Below are 16,552 nucleotides of genomic sequence, written 5' to 3' on the forward strand. Positions count from 1 at the left end.
AAGTATTTCTGAAAAAAAGTCTACGAATTTAGGAAACAATATGAACTCAGGTGTATTTTTTAAAGTAAGTTTTATCCTGGAAGATCTTTGTGCCTAGAAATGCACAGGGAATACATGAAGAATGTCTGTTGTTCTGATAATTGCAGGGAAAACCACTGTCCTATCCCCTTGGCAACAGCTTCTCTTCATGCAACAGAATGGAAAACATGTTTGTGTCTCTTCTTCTAATTCACAGAGCAGATGGAGTCATGGTGGAAGTTGTGTAGTTGACCTGCATGGAAATGACCCCTGCACACAAGATTGATTTTGGCTTATGCCCTAGTTTGGTCAGATAATATGAGTGCTTTTTTGGAATGGTAGCACAAGGCAGAAATGGAATTTGAGGAAGCATCTCAGGATATTAACTGCAATTTTTTTTGTACGACTTGCAAATTTCTGTTGCTGCAGCTGAAGGGTAGAAATTGTCATCTGGGTGTTTCTTTTGGACTTTTGTGGTGCTGCTCCCCAAATTGCCGGGTCTGAAATTACTTTCTTGAAGATTCATTCACAGTACCAGTTGGGATCCTTTCTATTGTACTGCATCAGTATTCCTAAGACGTCCTTAAAGAGGGCATGCATAAACGCAGTAGCGTACCTGCTTTTCCTGTCTTACTGTCCCCATTTATCTGTATTTATTTCCTTTGTTCTTGGTTATGTTCACACTTATTCTTGTTATCTTCTACATGTTTGACCAATAAATAAATAATCAAACAAACAAACAAACAAACAAACTTTCTTGCTGCATGGCAACCTCCGTGTCTGAGCTTCTGGAGGGCATTTCATAGTTGACTCTAGGGTTCTCCAGACTCATGCTCTTTAGCAATGTTCATTTGCCATCCCTGGGACAGGCCTTAGAGGCATTTCAACATGGCCTCCATCCTTCTTGGCTCAACTCAAAACAGACCAATTCCAACGTGATCTGAGGAGGAGCTACCATGTTCCCTTTTGTCCTGGCCAGATCATGGCCTGGTGACTTTTATGCTGCCCCTCAATGCAGGGAGGCCAGTGAACTCTTAGTGACTGATGGGGTTCCAAAGGGAACTGGGGATTATACCCCAGGCTCTGCTGCATGCTCCTTCTGAGGCCTCAATTACTTCCTGGAATAGGAAAGCTACTGAGGCCTTGATGGGATGCAATCCTCTTGACCTCTGCAGAACATGAGGGATGAATCTGACTCAACATGAGCTAAAGCAGGGCTGTCAAACTCCATTTCATTGAGGGCCAGATCAGGATTTTTGTTGCCCACAGGGGAGCCAGGGGGAGCATGGGTGTCTGGGTGAGCATGGCCAGGTTGGATGTGGTCCCTCATGTTGTGGGGTGGGACCTGCTGATCCACCGGAGGAGCCTCATTGATGTTCTTAGGCCACACAGGGTGTCAACGGACTCCACAGCCCAACCCCACTTCCCTGGGGCCACTTGCCTCCTCCTCCCCCTCCTGGCTGCTGCTGCTGGGTCACTCTCCTTGCCCAGTCTGGGCATCCTGGGATGGGGGGAGGGTTGGGGGACAGCAGGACTCCTACTGTAGGGGCTGCTACTGTTGGTGCCCCTGCTTGAAGATGAGGCAGGAGGTGAGGTGGGGGTGGCCTGGCTGTGGGGTTCCGAGGTACGCTGGTATAGGGCATGTGGGTCAGCTCTGGGGCTGGGCTCCGGTGAGGCAGAGTAGGGACGGGACTCCTGGGGATGGGTCTCCCTGCCTTTCCCATAAAGTGGGGCCATTGCGGTTGGGGCAGTGGGTGGGAGGCTAATCCCATGTGTCTGATGAGGAACAGGTTTGGACAGCACTGGCTGAGTCCTGTGGTGGCAGCAACAGTAACAAGTGGAAGCAGATGCATGGAGGGTGGCATGAAATTTGGTCTGCAAGGGGGCCACACAGCCACTTGCCCTGTCCCAGCTGAGATGGCCATGGGCAAGAAAAAGCAGATGGTGGGACAGTGTGGGCAGGTGAGTGGGCGGCCACTCATTCAGCAGGCCTAATCACCTGCCTTACTCCCATGCCTCTATCTCTGCCTGCTGCTTGGAGGGCCGACCTGGCAGTCCCTGTGCTTGGGCCCACCTGCACAGCATGGGCTGCAGAGACCCAGTGGGGTCCATTGGGTTGCAGCTCCTGCAAGACACCATTGGCTTCCATGCTCTCTCCACCTCCTATGTGTGCACCTCCTATGCGTTCCCATTCATTCCTCTGAGGGAAACTCTGAGCCTCACATTGATGAGGCAGCACTGCAGATCTTGATGGGTGGGAGGATTTAAACATGGCTATTTCAACAAAAAAGAAATTTTATAAAGCCAAATACATTGTATATGTATAGAAGCACTGATATCGAACCCAATCCTTTAAAACAATAACTTAAAATTAAACTAAATAAAATAAGGAACAAAATAAGAAAACTCCCTCCTTGAAATAATAAACACACTTTTTTTTCAGTTTAACATTTTTTACTAGGTTATAAGATAAAACACAATGTGCACCTCTTATGTGTTCCCATTCATTCCTCCCAGGGACACTCTGAGACTCACATGGATGAGGCAGCACTGCAGATCTTGATGGTTGGGGCAGGGGATATTCTAACACAAAAAGAAAATCCTACGTCAAACCACAACCTAAAGAGAAGATGATCCCCACCAATGAACCACAAGACTCCTGCACATGCCTTAAATGCTACAAAAATCTAAAGGATAATGAAAACTCCATCAAATGTTCTCTGTGCAAAAAATACACTCATCATGACTGCTTGGGATTACCTGAGCAGATGATTCAATACCTAAAATCATCCAATGAGTTTCCATATTTCTGCAAATCATGCAGACCCAAACTGGATCTGTCTGAAAGAGTTGATACCATCGAAACCATTGAAACATCCCCTACCATCGAAACCATTAAAACATCCCTCAACATCATAGTAGCATCCCTGGACGCCGTAAAAGAAAGAATATCCAACCTTGAAAAAAAAGACACAACGCAAAAACCTGAACATCCAATAGCTACAAACCACATCTCTACCAATCAACCACAATCCAATCCAAAACCCAATCCACAAATAAACACAACCCAGACAAATATTGATATCCCAATCCTCATCAGAGAAGCCGTTGAGCGTGAACGGAAACGTCCAAACGCCATCTTATTTGGTCTAGAAGACATCAATGTCAATGATGACATCACAACTGTCCGAAACATCATCAGAAATTATCAAGCATCAACCATCTCCACTGATGAAATACTTGACATTTCCGCATTGACCGTGAGCTCAAAAATAGAGACGGCTCTGTAGGCCCCACGCTTGTGCAGGGTCATTTGCAAAAATGAATCAAGCAAACGTAAATTCATTTATACTATAAACTCACTCGCCAAAACCAACATCAACCATAAGAACCTCCATTGCCGCCCTGACCTAACCATACAGCAACGTGCCTGCTCCCGTGTACTCCGCATCGAACTCAAAAACCATCTAGACAATGGAGAGAAGGACCTGTACATTGACTACCATGCTGACTGTATCAAAAGTAAGCCACGCAACCCAATAGTCAGCTTTTACCCTCAACCACAACCCTACCTCAACCCATCCACCATCACCCAAGACTAGGCACGCACGCCCCCAACTACCTCAATTCCAACTACTGCCGGCCTTAATGCAAGAAGCCTCGTGAATAAAATACCTGAATTTCTCTTCCTCCTAAATATGGCTAACTTCGACATTATATTTGTCTGTGAAACATGGCTCAATGCATCTCTCCCCGACTCCATTACCACAGTAAGAGACTATCATGTTTACAGATCAGATCGTGAAAATCGTCGAGGAGGTGGTGTTGCTATACTCTATAAAAAATCCTTACATCTAAAAAATATCCAAGTTACCCAGGAGCTTGCCCTTCCTGAAACCATCATCTGTGAACTATCCTCAAATATCACAATTCGATTCTTACTATGTTACAGAGCACCTGATTATGACATCGAACATGTAAACAAGCTAAATACATTACTAACATGGGCTGCATCCTGCCCATACCCTTTTATCCTTCTTGGTGATTTCAATCTACCTCATATTAACTGGACCCTAAATGATTGTACAACTGAAATCATACACACAACCTTCTATAATGCTATTACAAATCTGGGACTGGAACAACTAGTAATCAACAACACTAGACTAAACAACTGCCTCGATCTCATCTTCTGCAACAGTTTGAACCTAATTTACGGAATACAAACTAAAGAACCCTTTTCCAGTAGTGACCACAATATGATCGACTTTTGTCTCAACATACATCCACACAAAAATCACCACAATGATGTAATCCCCTATTGTAACTTCAAAAAAGGTAACTATGATCTTATAGACAACGATCTCTCATCCCTTGATTGGCAAACTCTATTCACTGGATGCAATACCGTTGAAGACCATTATAACATATTTTTACTTGAAGTCAAAAGAGTCATCAAACTATATGTTCCAACAACAACTCCCAAAACAAAACAAAAAAGCAGATTACCCATATCAATAAGGAAACTTCAATCCAAAAAGAGATCACTCTGGCGGAAAAACAAATCTGGTCACGTTGCCAATTTCAAAAACCGATACAAAAATTTATGCCACCAGATAAAGACTGAATGCACCAATTATCACATTAAACAAGAGGAAAACCTTCTAAGCACCAATTCCACCCGAGCTTTTTACAATTTTGTAAACAACAAACTAAAAGACTCAAGGTCCATCCCTCCCTTGATAGGACCTGATGGTAAAGACTGCAACGACGACACTATTAAAGCCAACATCTTTAACACATTCTTCGGCTCAGTATTTGTAAACAGCAATGGATCATGCCCAGTATTTCCTAGCCGTACCACAGATAACAACAATGATCTAATACATATCGATTTCACAGAAGATAATGTCGAAAAATCACTACGTAATCTAAAACCATCTCTATCTATTGGACCGGATGGAATATGTGCCTACTTCTTAAGAAAGCTATCCACTGCCATAGCCAAACCTCTAAGCATAATCTTTGAAAAATCTTTCAGGACCAGCTCCTTGCCTAACCTATGGTCACAAGCCACAGTCATCCCCATCTTCAAAAAGGGAGACCCAAGCCTAGTTGAAAATTACAGGCCAATCTCCTTATGCTGCGTCACCTGTAAAGTCATGGAATCAATTATTAACCAATCCATCATCCTCCACTTAGAGTCAAACAACCTACTCTCCAATAAACAATTTCGTTTCAGAAAAAAACTATCCTGTAATCTGCAACTCTTACACTGCAAAAACATATGGACGATACAACTCGACCAGGGCAAAGCAATTGATGCAATCTACATAGACTTCTGTAAAGCCTTTGATTCAGTGGTACACGACAAACTACTCCTAAAAATAAAATCCTATGGTATCTCTAGACAACTGAATAACTGGATAGAAGCATTCCTGTCAAACAGACAACAAATGGTCAAAATCGGGAGCGGTCTACCAAATCCAGTACCTGTCAATAGTGGTGTCCCCCAGGGCAGTGTTCTAGGACCAACTCTCTTCATACTCTACATAAACGACCTCTGTGATCATATTAAGAGCAATTGCGTTCTCTTCGCTGATGATGTAAAGCTGTTCAATACCACAGACAATACTGCTACCTTACAAAAAGATCTTGACTATGTATCTGAATGGTCAAACAAATGGCAACTTCAAATCTCAACAAATAAATGCTCTGTCTTACATATTGGCAAAAAAATTCAGAAAATAAAATACAAGCTGAATAGTCAAGATCTTGTTGATGACCCAAGCTCTGTAAAGGACCTTGGAATACTCACCTCTAATGATCTAAGTGCTAGAGCCCACTGCAACTACATAGCCAAAAGGCATTAAGAGTTGTTAACCTAATCCTACTGAAGTTTTTTCTCTGGTAATATTACACTACTAACCAGAGCATACAAAACATTTGCTAGACCAATACTCGAATACAGTTCATCAGTCTGGAACCCTCATTACGTATCTGATATTAGCACAATTGAGAAAGTCCAGAAATATTTCACAAGAAGAGTTCTCCACTCTTCTACTCGTTGTAGAATACCTTATGCCACCAGACTTGAAATTCTAAAACTAGAAAACCTTGAATTACGCCGTCTTCGGTCGGACTTAAGCATGGTATATAAAATCATACATTGCAATGTCCTACCTGTCAACCATAACAACACAAGAGCACACAATAGATACAAACTCAAAGTAAACCGCACCAAACTTGATTGCAGGAAATACGACTTCAGCAATAGAGTGGTCAATGTCTGGAATACTCTACCCGACTCTATAGTCTCTTCCCCAAACCCCAAAAACTTTAACCTTAGACTGTCTACTATTGACCTCACCCCTTTCCTAAGAGGTCTGTAGGGGGCGTGCATAAGCGCACCATCGTGCCTACCGTCCCTGTCCTATTGTTTCTCTTATTCTTTTATTTTTCTTATATGTACCCATTTCATGTATTCACAACTATGTATACACTTATACTTATTATCTTGTAAACAATTGGCAAATAAAATAAAATAAATAAATAAAAATAAATAAAATTGAGTAGTGGTAGAGAAACTTTATAAAGCCTCAAAGAGCTGTATATGTATAAAAACACTGATATTGAACCCAATCCTTTAAAACGGTACCTTAAAAATAAACTCCATAAAAAGGAACCAAATACAAAAATCCCCTCCTTGAAATAATAAAACCAACCTTTTTCAGTTTAACGTTTTTTATTAGGTTATAAAATAAAACACAAAAGTAAATAGGAAGACATAGTAGAAGGGGGGAAGGGGGAGAGGAAAGTGAGGAGAAATTGGGGGAAAGAAAAGAAGAAACAATGTCTTCCAACTCCCTCTGTTGCAGTTAAAAAAAAGCAATAACATTAAACTACAACTATTTGTTTTCTTATAATAATATAAACTAGCCATTTCTAGAAAAACGTCAGCCTAATCAGTAAAACCCAAAATCAACTTTTCATTTTTTTCCACTTTAAGCACAAAGTTCACAAGCGGTCTCCATGTGCAAACCAAGTACTTATATTCTCTGCTTTAACCAAAATGGTCAATTTAGCCATTTCTGCCAACTTCATCGGTTTCTATAGCCATTCATATAATGGGAATCAAAGTGTCCTTCCATTTTTGTGTGTCAACATATATAAGATAAAAGTTCCAAATTTTTTCTCCAAGTTTCCAAACCCAAAAGAAAAGTTTCTGGTTTCATTTTTATTTTTGTTTTAAGAATTTTCTGTATTATAATATCTTACTCCAAAATTTCTTTGCTTTATCACATGTCCACCATAAATGGTAAATAGTTCCTTCTTTCTTTGAAACTTCCAAAATTCATTTGAAATACCCTTATACACTCTAGATAATTTATCCGGTGTTAAATACCAGCGATACATTATTTTTTTAAAAAAATTCTTTTAAATTATAGTTTAGTGTAAATATAAAACCCTTCAACCACATATTTTTCCATTGTTCAAGCATCACATTATATCGAAAACTCCTTGTTCACTGAATCACACAATGTTTTACATGTTCACTTTCCAAATTCAATTTCAATAACATTTTATAAATCTTAGCAATATTGACCCTGTTCTCCCCAATTTGGGTCTGAGCCTGGTGCTGAAGCCAATGATGGACGCCAGACACAAGGTGCAGGTTTTCTGATTGATTTTTATTGGATTGCTTTTTATTCAAGGAAAGGGGCTCCTGGTCAAAATGCCAAGAACCAAGAACAAAGGATAGAGTAACTTTTATACATTTTCACTAAAGGAGAATGTGGGACAAAGTGAGATAATAAGAAATATCATCTAATAAACATTTTAGTAATAATTCTACAATTTGTTCCATTGGTCTCTAGCTGTCCCTATTCCCAAGTCTTAGCTAATGACTGGCCTAGGAGTTATCTAATACACATTTGATTTCCTGCAGGCCATCTCTATTCCTAACTATTAGCTGAGGTCTGCCAGTTGTCTAACTCATGTTACTTTTATCAGCTTTCTAATTAACCAGGATTGTTACAAATTTTACACATGCATATTTCCTGTGGATAAGAATTATTTGTTCTTGCCAGACAGACTCCACAGTTACAGGATTCCTGATTTACTTTCACATGTTTGTATGATCTTGCTTTATTTTAGCAGAAAACCCATCATCACTACCATGCAGTAAGATTTCCAATTCATTTTTAGCAAAATCAAACCCACAACTCTTTTTTATCCAATTTAAATCGTTCTTTCAGTTGTTGATATGTAAAGCAATGCCAAGCATAACTGTCTAATTCAAATTCTTCCCTCAACTTTAATGTAACTTCACCAGAGTTGAAAGATAATATGTTACCGTACGTCCATCTGTCTGGCTTCACTACCAATTCTTTTTTTTTTTAAAGCTTCTTGAGTGGGTGGGAACACCCAAAGAGACAACTTTGTATAAAACCTTCTTTTATGTTTATTCCAAACTCTTAGTATTGCACTTCTAGCAAAGTGATTATTAAAATCAACCTTAACTATATTCATATCATAAATAACTGTGCCATCCAAACCTTAATCCGTGGCCCTCTACTTCAGGTAGGTCTCTTATTCTGGAGATTCACCCACTCTTTTAATCAGGCCAAGCAATATGGCTCAAAATACAATTTCAGATCTGGTAAACCACCTCCCCCTTTTCCTTAGCATCTTGTCCGAGTTTGTATGCAATTCTTGGTTTTTTCTTTTGCCATATAAACTTAGAAATATCTCTAATAAGAAACACTTCTTTAATAACAAGTTTTCCATACATACAGGGCATTGGACCTCATTAATGACACTTTGAAAACATGAAAAACAAAAGACTGATCACAGGAATATTGTAAGCAGTTGCAGAACTTGATAAAGAATTCTTTTATGGACAAATTCCTCCTTCACGACATCATTTATTAGAAATATTATCACATTTTAAATATGCCACAAAGATAAATATAAATGAGGCTAATCCTAGCATTAATTAGAAATTCTTGTTTCTTACTATATTTTCTTTACAATTAAGATGGGGCCTCAGTATTATAACATAGCATTTGGGAAGAAAGATACAAACCAAGAGACCAGCCCCAGAGGCCAAGATGGAGAAGATCTCCACTACCACCATGGACTTCCCTTTGGTGCTCAGGTAGGTAGGGAGGAAGGTGATCCAAACACTGCAAAAGACCAGCATGCTAAAAGTAATGAACTTGGCCTCATTAAAACTATCAGGCAATTTCCTAGCTAGAAATGCCACTGTGAAACTGACAAGAGCCAAAAGTCCTAGGTAAGAGAGGACAGCATAAAACATTACAGTTAAGCCTTCCTTACATTCCAAGATGATCTCTCCAAACAAGGAGTGGAAGTCCAAGTTAAGAAATGGGGAAGAGGTTCCCAGCCAAGTGGCACAAAGAAGGGCTTGGACCAGGGGACAGGCTATGATAATAGAGTTGGACAGTGGTTTTCCTAAGAGTTTGCTTGTCTTGTTCCCTGGCTTGGTGGCCATAAAGGCCAGAACCACCATGACAGTCTTTGCCAACACAGAGGAAACTGCAAGAGAAAAGAGAATGGCAAAGGCAGATTGTTGGAAGAGACAGGTGAGCTTCCCTGGTTGACCAATGAAGAGGAAGGAGCAGAGGAAGCAGAGCAGAAGGGAGACTAGGAGGATGTAGCTGAGACCTCGGTTGTTGGCTTTGACAATCGGTGTGTCATGATGTTTATAGAAAATCAGCAGGACTGCAGAAGTGATCCCAGATAGAAAAAGAGCAAGAAAAACTAATGTGTATCCCAGGGTGTCTTGGTAAGCAAGGAAGTGGATCTTCTTGGCAATGCATTGGTCCTTGTCTTTGTTGGGAAATTGGTCTTCTGGGCAGGATTCACAATGAACTGCATCTGAAATCAAAATACTTTGTCTTTTGATATGCATATTTCCTTTCTGCTATTGACTTACCTACAAAGGAATTAAATAAAGAACCCACTGTGCAATTTATGGGGCATCTAAAAGAGCATATCCTTCATTTATGATGATACTGATTAACCAGTGATGAGGATTTGTTCAATTCCAGCTATCCATTCAATGTGCACTTCCATGGGTAATTACTGCCTCTTTTATCTCTCACTTTATATTGGAACCAAGAGAAGAATGACAGATCTGTTATCCAGGAATGCTGCTATTTTAATTCTGTGTATAATATCCCTGCCTTAACTTCTCTGCTTTGTACTTCAAATTTGTTCATTCAGACTTTTTTGTTCCTCCTCTATCATAGCGGTATACATAGATGGATCTCCTTTTTCTCTGGCAGGTCTATTTCCTCAGAAGTTGATAGAGCTGATGGAAGAAGCATGCACTAAATGATAAAAATTAAACCTTTGGATCACACACCACACTACCTCAGGAAAACATTGGAAGTTGGTTTTCCCAATTGGATGTTAGAGTGGAAATGCATGTTGGGGATTCACAAATTCTGCCCTCAATCTATCCTAATAGCAATTGCTGAGGATTAGGAAAAGTGTCCTCTGTGGTAGGGCAGTATGAATGGACATCAATCTCATCACAAATGATAACAAGAACAAAAATAGATTGATTTAATGAATGTCTTCCTTTGATTCTGGAGGATTAAGGTTTAAAGTCTGGTCTACCTGTCTGATTAGAAAAGGTCCCTTCTGGACAAGCGTCACACTGGTAGCAGCAAACTTGCTTGCCCTCAGGAACTCTTCTCCTTTCTCCTGCCTGGCACCTCTTCCTGCCACACCTGGCAAAGGGGATGGTCTGAAAGAGAAATACCAATGAATTATTTAATTGGTTCCCACATTCCTATTTCTATGCTCAGAATCTCTTCTAAACAAATTGTTCACCATTGTCTATCAAAAACCAGGAACAGCTACTAGGGGATGCAGGCCAGTGAAACTCCCAATCGACCAACAGATGCTGGAGATTGGAACTGGGGTTTCATCCTGCAAAGGAAGGCTTGCGACTGAAACACAGCATTTCTAAAAGAAAGAACTATGAGGATGCAACTGAGCAAAAATGGACCATGGAAATCACAGTTTTTGGCTGTAACTGCATTCTGCATTTCAAACAGAAATTGTTCCCTTTGTGGAATGACGCAAATCAGACCTCAAATGTGTTACATGAAAAGCAGATTTGTCATGAAATGACTGCCATGGTTTCTGATTCAATTGAGTTAGAAGGATGTTCTGCATTTCAGGAAGAGAATGAATCTTTCCCAGAATTTACAACATTTTCTTGCAGCTCACCTTTGTGGCCCAGACAATTCCATCAGACTTAATGGTGAAATCCTGGCCTGAGGGAGCCTCAGGATTCACTTGCCCAACTTTCATGGGGACAAATGATTGATTGGGGAGGAAAAGCCAATTGAGAAGATCATAACGAGCAGATCCCAGTCCATCTTCTGAGGAGGAGACTTCATCTCCAGCACTGTTGTTGAACTGCACATTGCCCAAATAGGGAAGAATCTGAAATAAACGTGATCTTTAGAAATAGGAGAATTCGGTTAGAGCTACGGTTATGGCTTCTATCAGAACATGGTGACAATTTTGAGAAGATGAATTTATTTCTGAAAAGCTAGAGGATTCTCTTGATGGAGAATTGAGGAATCTGGAGTAACACCAAGTACTTACTCTGAAACTACAAAAAAAATATTTATCATTGGTCCTTTGTATCATGGTTTCTTCAAATAAAGCTTTACCACAATAAGCACATATGAAAAATTTCAGTGCCACATTCCAAAATTAATCATGTGCTTTTCCTCCTGAGATATTTGATTACATGTAGTTTTAAAGATTTACTTTATCCCAAGGTCTTGTAACTGATAAATTCACTGTAGCAACGATTAAATGATTTGTATGGCAACAGAGTACAATTCCTTTGATTTTTTCTATCTGACAATCGAACAGAGCACAATGCAGGAACCATGTTTGATGAAATGGAGTCAAGGAAAAGGAAGTGCTTGCCCTGATTTGTCTCTTCACTGTTCAGAGAAGTTCAATGTTTATCCAGTAATGCAGAAAAGTCTGATGGGTTTGAGACAAGCAACCCATTAAGACTATTTTGAGTCCTTCTTTATGTGCTCAGGTGGCTGCATTCACACAAGCTGAGAAGTGCAATAAGCATAAAGCTGAACAAATGGGGGGAAGGGTCACGTAGGATGTTAAACTATAGAAACATAAACCAGGATTAAAATGAATTGAGTGTCTTTCTACAAGTTGGATTCAGGTTACATGCTGAGGGAAATGGAGGTTGTTCTGCAAATATGCCAACTAGGACTTCTGACTTCTTGAAGCTTCTTTCTCAAACATAGACAGATTGTTGTTGTGGTCTCAGTTGACTTCTACTCCCTGTCATGGTTACCTCCTGAAACTTAGGTAAACATATACGCCTTTCCGGACTTTATGAAGGTCTTTCTTCTTTTTTCTTCTTTTTGTAATAACTTTTATTAATTTTCTATTAATTACATTTCATAGTGCTTAATAAATGTGTTTTCTGGGTATTTAATTTGCTTAACAATACAGATTCCATTCTTACTCTCCAACCACTGGTAAAATAAGTTCCGTGTCTGATCATATTCTGTGTCTTCTTTCTGTTTAATTTTCAATGTAAAGTCTATCCATTCCTGCAGAGTCTAGTATCTTCTTAACTATCTCTTCCTCTTGTGGTCTTTCTTCATCTTTCCAATGTTGTAACAAAAATAATCCTCACTGCTGTTAAGACATGTGATACTAAATACATACTTTTCTGATCAAAATTTTCTGGTATCATCCCTAATAAAAATAGTTCAGCTATAAAATCTACATGTTTCCCTATTATCTTTTCAAGCCATCTGTGTATTTTTGCCCAGAATTTTTTATTTTATTTTATCAAAAGGCCACATGATAAAATAAGCCCAACTTTTGACTACATTTCCAACCTTAGCTAGACATACTTTTAAACATTTTAACGAACCTTCACTTCTCTTTTCCCCTCTCTCTAACCTCTTCCAACAAAACATTATTCTTAATTCATATTTTTCTAATAATTGCTTTTTAATATGCATTGATATGATAACATGCGGATATTGAATCAGTAACTGAAGAAATGGATATTGGAATCTTCCTCTCTGAGAAACCACAGAAATTACCTGCCATGATTGGATATTTGGGGTCCTCTTTGCAAACCTCATCGCGGTTGGTCGGGCTCTGGATCCAAGCATTGCATGTAATGCATGGGCCACAGCATAAATGGCATTGTAGATATTGTAACTTTCACCTGTCATGCTTGTTTCAAAAGTGTAATTGGGCAGATTCTGCACATTCTCCATTCCTGTACATAGTTTTTTCCCCTTTGGAGGGATCTCTCCTGATTTATGGATCTTGCAGCCAAAGACAACTTCCCACCATAGAGGGAGAAAGACATCTCCTTGGGGGTTCAAAGGGTCTAAAGACAGAACAAAATGATCGAATTCTGAGACATCCCCGGTGTGGTCTCTGAAATGCAAGACTCCATGGAAAGACTTTACAAATAACAATGTGTCTTCAGATTCCTCCACACTAAGGTTCCAATGGGAGGTTAAGATCCAAACATTCTGAAATGTTGTCTTGCTTGATTTTAAATGGAGAAACAAAATTGTCTGTACACTTAAACTACAATCATAGTCTCCAAAAAGAAGAATCACTTCAGTTTTTGACCAAGTCTTGAAACTGAGAACTAATTTTTTCGTTATAATCGCAAAATCATTTGATTTCAACCTTTCAGAGAAAGCCAGGCAGATCTCCTTCTCCTGGAGCATTGGGGTCAGAGTTGAGATGAAACGTTCTCCCCTCTCATCTTCAGGGGCCATAAGCCCAACCCAGTTCCACTGGAAATGCAGGAGAAGCTGGACTAAACCCACGTATTGAGAAGATTCTTTAGGATTAATCCGGAAGAAGGAAGAATAAACTCTTCTCTCTCCCTGAGAGAACTCAAAGCCAACACCAAGCTGGAGAAAATGAAATTATTTTTTCAAAAACAAAGTAAAAGTTGGCGTTCACTTTAGGGATCCCCAGTTACACATTTTTATTGGTTGAGGTATGTTGGAAGGCAAGAGAAAAAAAACTAACAATCGGATTCAGAGAATAAATGGCACTAAAATGATGGCCACTTTTTAATAAAGAATTAACTAAGAGTCACATGCTCATGATGTGCCTCCCCAACCCCTTCCTCTCTGCTTTTGAGTAACCTTCTGATCTCTGTCTACTCCATACTGCATCCAAGAGAGCTCTCTTACCTGTGAGACCTTAAAGATGCTGAAGATGGAGTCCATCAGCCTTGAGGATTTGGGATTGAGGCCACCAATGATGGAGAACAGAGTGCCCTTCCAGCCACATTTGTATCCTGGAACCACTTGGCCTTGTGAGGAGAGCATGGAGAGGCTGTTTAAGGAAATAAATATCTCCCTCTGGAAATGGCCATAGATGTGGAAGCCAAGGGTGATGTTGGGGAGTAGAAGAAAATCCTTATTGACCTGGGAGACAGCAAACATCAATGCAAGGATCTGCTGGTAGTTACTGGGGATGAGTCTATAGTGCGAAAAATACAGGGAATATTACAATTAAGGTTGTTTGCTTGTAGAGTTTGCTTCAGTGTTTGGTTTGGTGCAGCAGCATCCAAATTGGGTTTGGGTTTTTTTTAAGGATCTTTCTCAGCAAAACCTGAATGCTGCCATTCTATAATGGAAGAAGAAGGGTTGGGAGAGTTGGTACAAGTAACCCTTTTGATGTAACCTGAATATCTTAAGCCTTGCATTTAATCTGTATAACTTGCACACAATATATGACTGCAGCCAGATGCCCGGAACCTTGTCACCTCTTGGAGAGATAGCAAGAGGAGAAGTGACCAGAAAAATTCCAGCTCTGAGAGGAACTTCCTGAAAAACCTTTCTAAGATACCTTCCCAGAAAAGGGGGAGGGGGATTAACATATTGTTTCTTTGGATGACTAAATCCACATTCATTTATCTCTTCCTGTATGCCTGGGGGTATCTTAGACTTTGCTTTGGCTAGTATCTGGATTACTCCTTTCAATAAAAATTCCTTTTGAAGTACCTAGCTTTCAGAGGTTCAGAATTGTGGCTTATTTTAGGAGCTTGCTATTTTACTGAGAAAAGGAGAAGATGTATATTACACTAAAACAGTGCAGAATACTACTCTACCCGACTCTGTAGTCTCTTCCCCAAACCCCAAAAACTTTAACCTTAGACTGTCTACTATTGAACTCACCCCTTTCCTAAGAGGTCTGTAGGGGGCGTGCATAAGCGCACCATCGTGCCTACCATCCCTGTCCTATTGTTTCTCTTATTCTTTTATTTTTCTTATATGTACCCATTTCATGTATTCACAACTATGTATACACTTATACTTATTATCTTGTAAACAATTGGCAAATCAAATAAATAAATAAATTAAAAAACAATAAATACTAGAAGAAGTATTTTTGAAAGAGGTCCAGCTGAAACTTACCTATTATCTAAAACAAGATTTGATGTATTAAATTCAGGGACAGTAGAAACCACACTGCCTCCCAGTGGCAAATTTCCACCAATAATATGATCACCAGGGCTATAGTAGCATTCCTCTAATGGTATATAATCCCTGAACACACACATGGTTTGAAGCCTCTTTGCTGTAGTTGGAGCCACGAGCCAGAAGAGCATCAGCATCAAACATAGCATCATTCCTACCTGGTCATTCTTGTCAACTTCCCTCCTAGGACAGAAATAAAAGTTTAGGTAGAAACTGATTTGAAGGTTGAACTTGAAATTTCACTGGAGCTTTAGCAGATCAGACACCACCTATACCACCTGGATGGCCACAGAACAAATTTACAGCAAAGATGATTCCTCTTACCTGTGTTTGGGCTGTGATTATAAAGGAAACAAAGACACATGAGTCTCTTCAAACCCAGGAGTGAGCTTTTTGCAAGATAGGCTAAGGTCTCATCTTTTACCCCCATCTGGAGAACTCAGACATGTTTTTATAGCTTGGAAGTTTTTGTATCTAGAAATCTACAGGGGATACACTAACAATTACTGTATTTCTGATGATTGCAAGGAAAAGCAAGTTTCTGTCCTTGTAGCAATAGCTTCTCATACACCCAATTGGAAAAAAAAACATTCTTGTGTTTCTTGTCATGTCCAGAGCAGATGGAGTCATGCTGAAGTTGTGAATTTGACCTCGATGAATCAATATTTGATGGGCTGTCACAGAGAAAAGTCTGTCAACCTCTTCTCTAAAGCACCTGAAGGCAGGAGGAGAAGTAATGGATTGAACCTTATCAAGGAGTGATCCAACTAGAACTAAGTAGAAATTTCCCGACAGGACAATTGATAGAATAGAATAGAATAGAATAGAATAGAATAGAATAGAATAGAATAGAATAGAATAGAATAGAATAGAGAAAGGAGAGGAGAGGAGAGGAGAGGAGAAAATTTTGTTTATTTATTTGTTTGTTTGTTTGTTTGTTTTTTTGTTTATTTGTTTGTTTTTGTTAA

At 39.6% G+C, this 16,552-nt stretch overlaps 2 protein-coding genes across 2 annotated transcripts in view; both read right to left on the minus strand.

Annotated features, from left to right (window-relative positions):
- Positions 1-2,290, minus strand: part of LOC148133597 (vomeronasal type-2 receptor 26-like) — a 37,079-nt gene extending 34,789 nt beyond the window's left edge. Inside the window, exon 1 of the mRNA XM_087966468.1 lies at positions 2,067-2,290. Coding sequence (XP_087822594.1) covers positions 2,067-2,290 — 224 coding nt within the window. The remainder of the gene's footprint in view (positions 1-2,066) is intronic.
- Positions 2,291-9,016: 6,726 nt separating this feature from the next.
- Positions 9,017-15,667, minus strand: LOC148133598 (vomeronasal type-2 receptor 26-like). The gene is made up of 6 exons (XM_087966560.1): positions 15,522-15,667; positions 14,292-14,583; positions 13,167-14,003; positions 11,287-11,505; positions 10,669-10,798; positions 9,017-9,921 (listed from the first exon to the last, which is right to left on the minus strand). The coding sequence occupies exons 1-6, from the start codon at positions 15,665-15,667 to the stop codon at positions 9,017-9,019; spliced, it is 2,529 nt and encodes an 842-aa protein (XP_087822686.1).
- Between the last annotated feature and the right edge of the window lie 885 nt (positions 15,668-16,552).

This window comes from Notechis scutatus, chromosome 1 (assembly GCF_049901735.1).
Source record: "Notechis scutatus isolate UNSWTSFEM ecotype Mainland chromosome 1, rNotScu1.2, whole genome shotgun sequence".
NCBI classification, from domain to species: domain Eukaryota; kingdom Metazoa; phylum Chordata; class Lepidosauria; order Squamata; family Elapidae; genus Notechis; species Notechis scutatus.

Coding starts and splice junctions, on each gene's coding strand:
- LOC148133598 (XM_087966560.1), bottom strand. CDS start 15,667: ATGTGTGTGTTCAGGGATTATATACCATTAGAGGAATGCTACTATAGC. Junction 10,799..11,286: donor GAATTGTCTGGGCCACAAAG/GTGAGCTGCAAG, acceptor TTTCTCTTTCAG/ACCATCCCCTTTGCCAGGTG. Junction 9,922..10,668: donor GACCTTTTCTAATCAGACAG/GTAGACCAGACT, acceptor TTTTGATTTCAG/ATGCAGTTCATTGTGAATCC.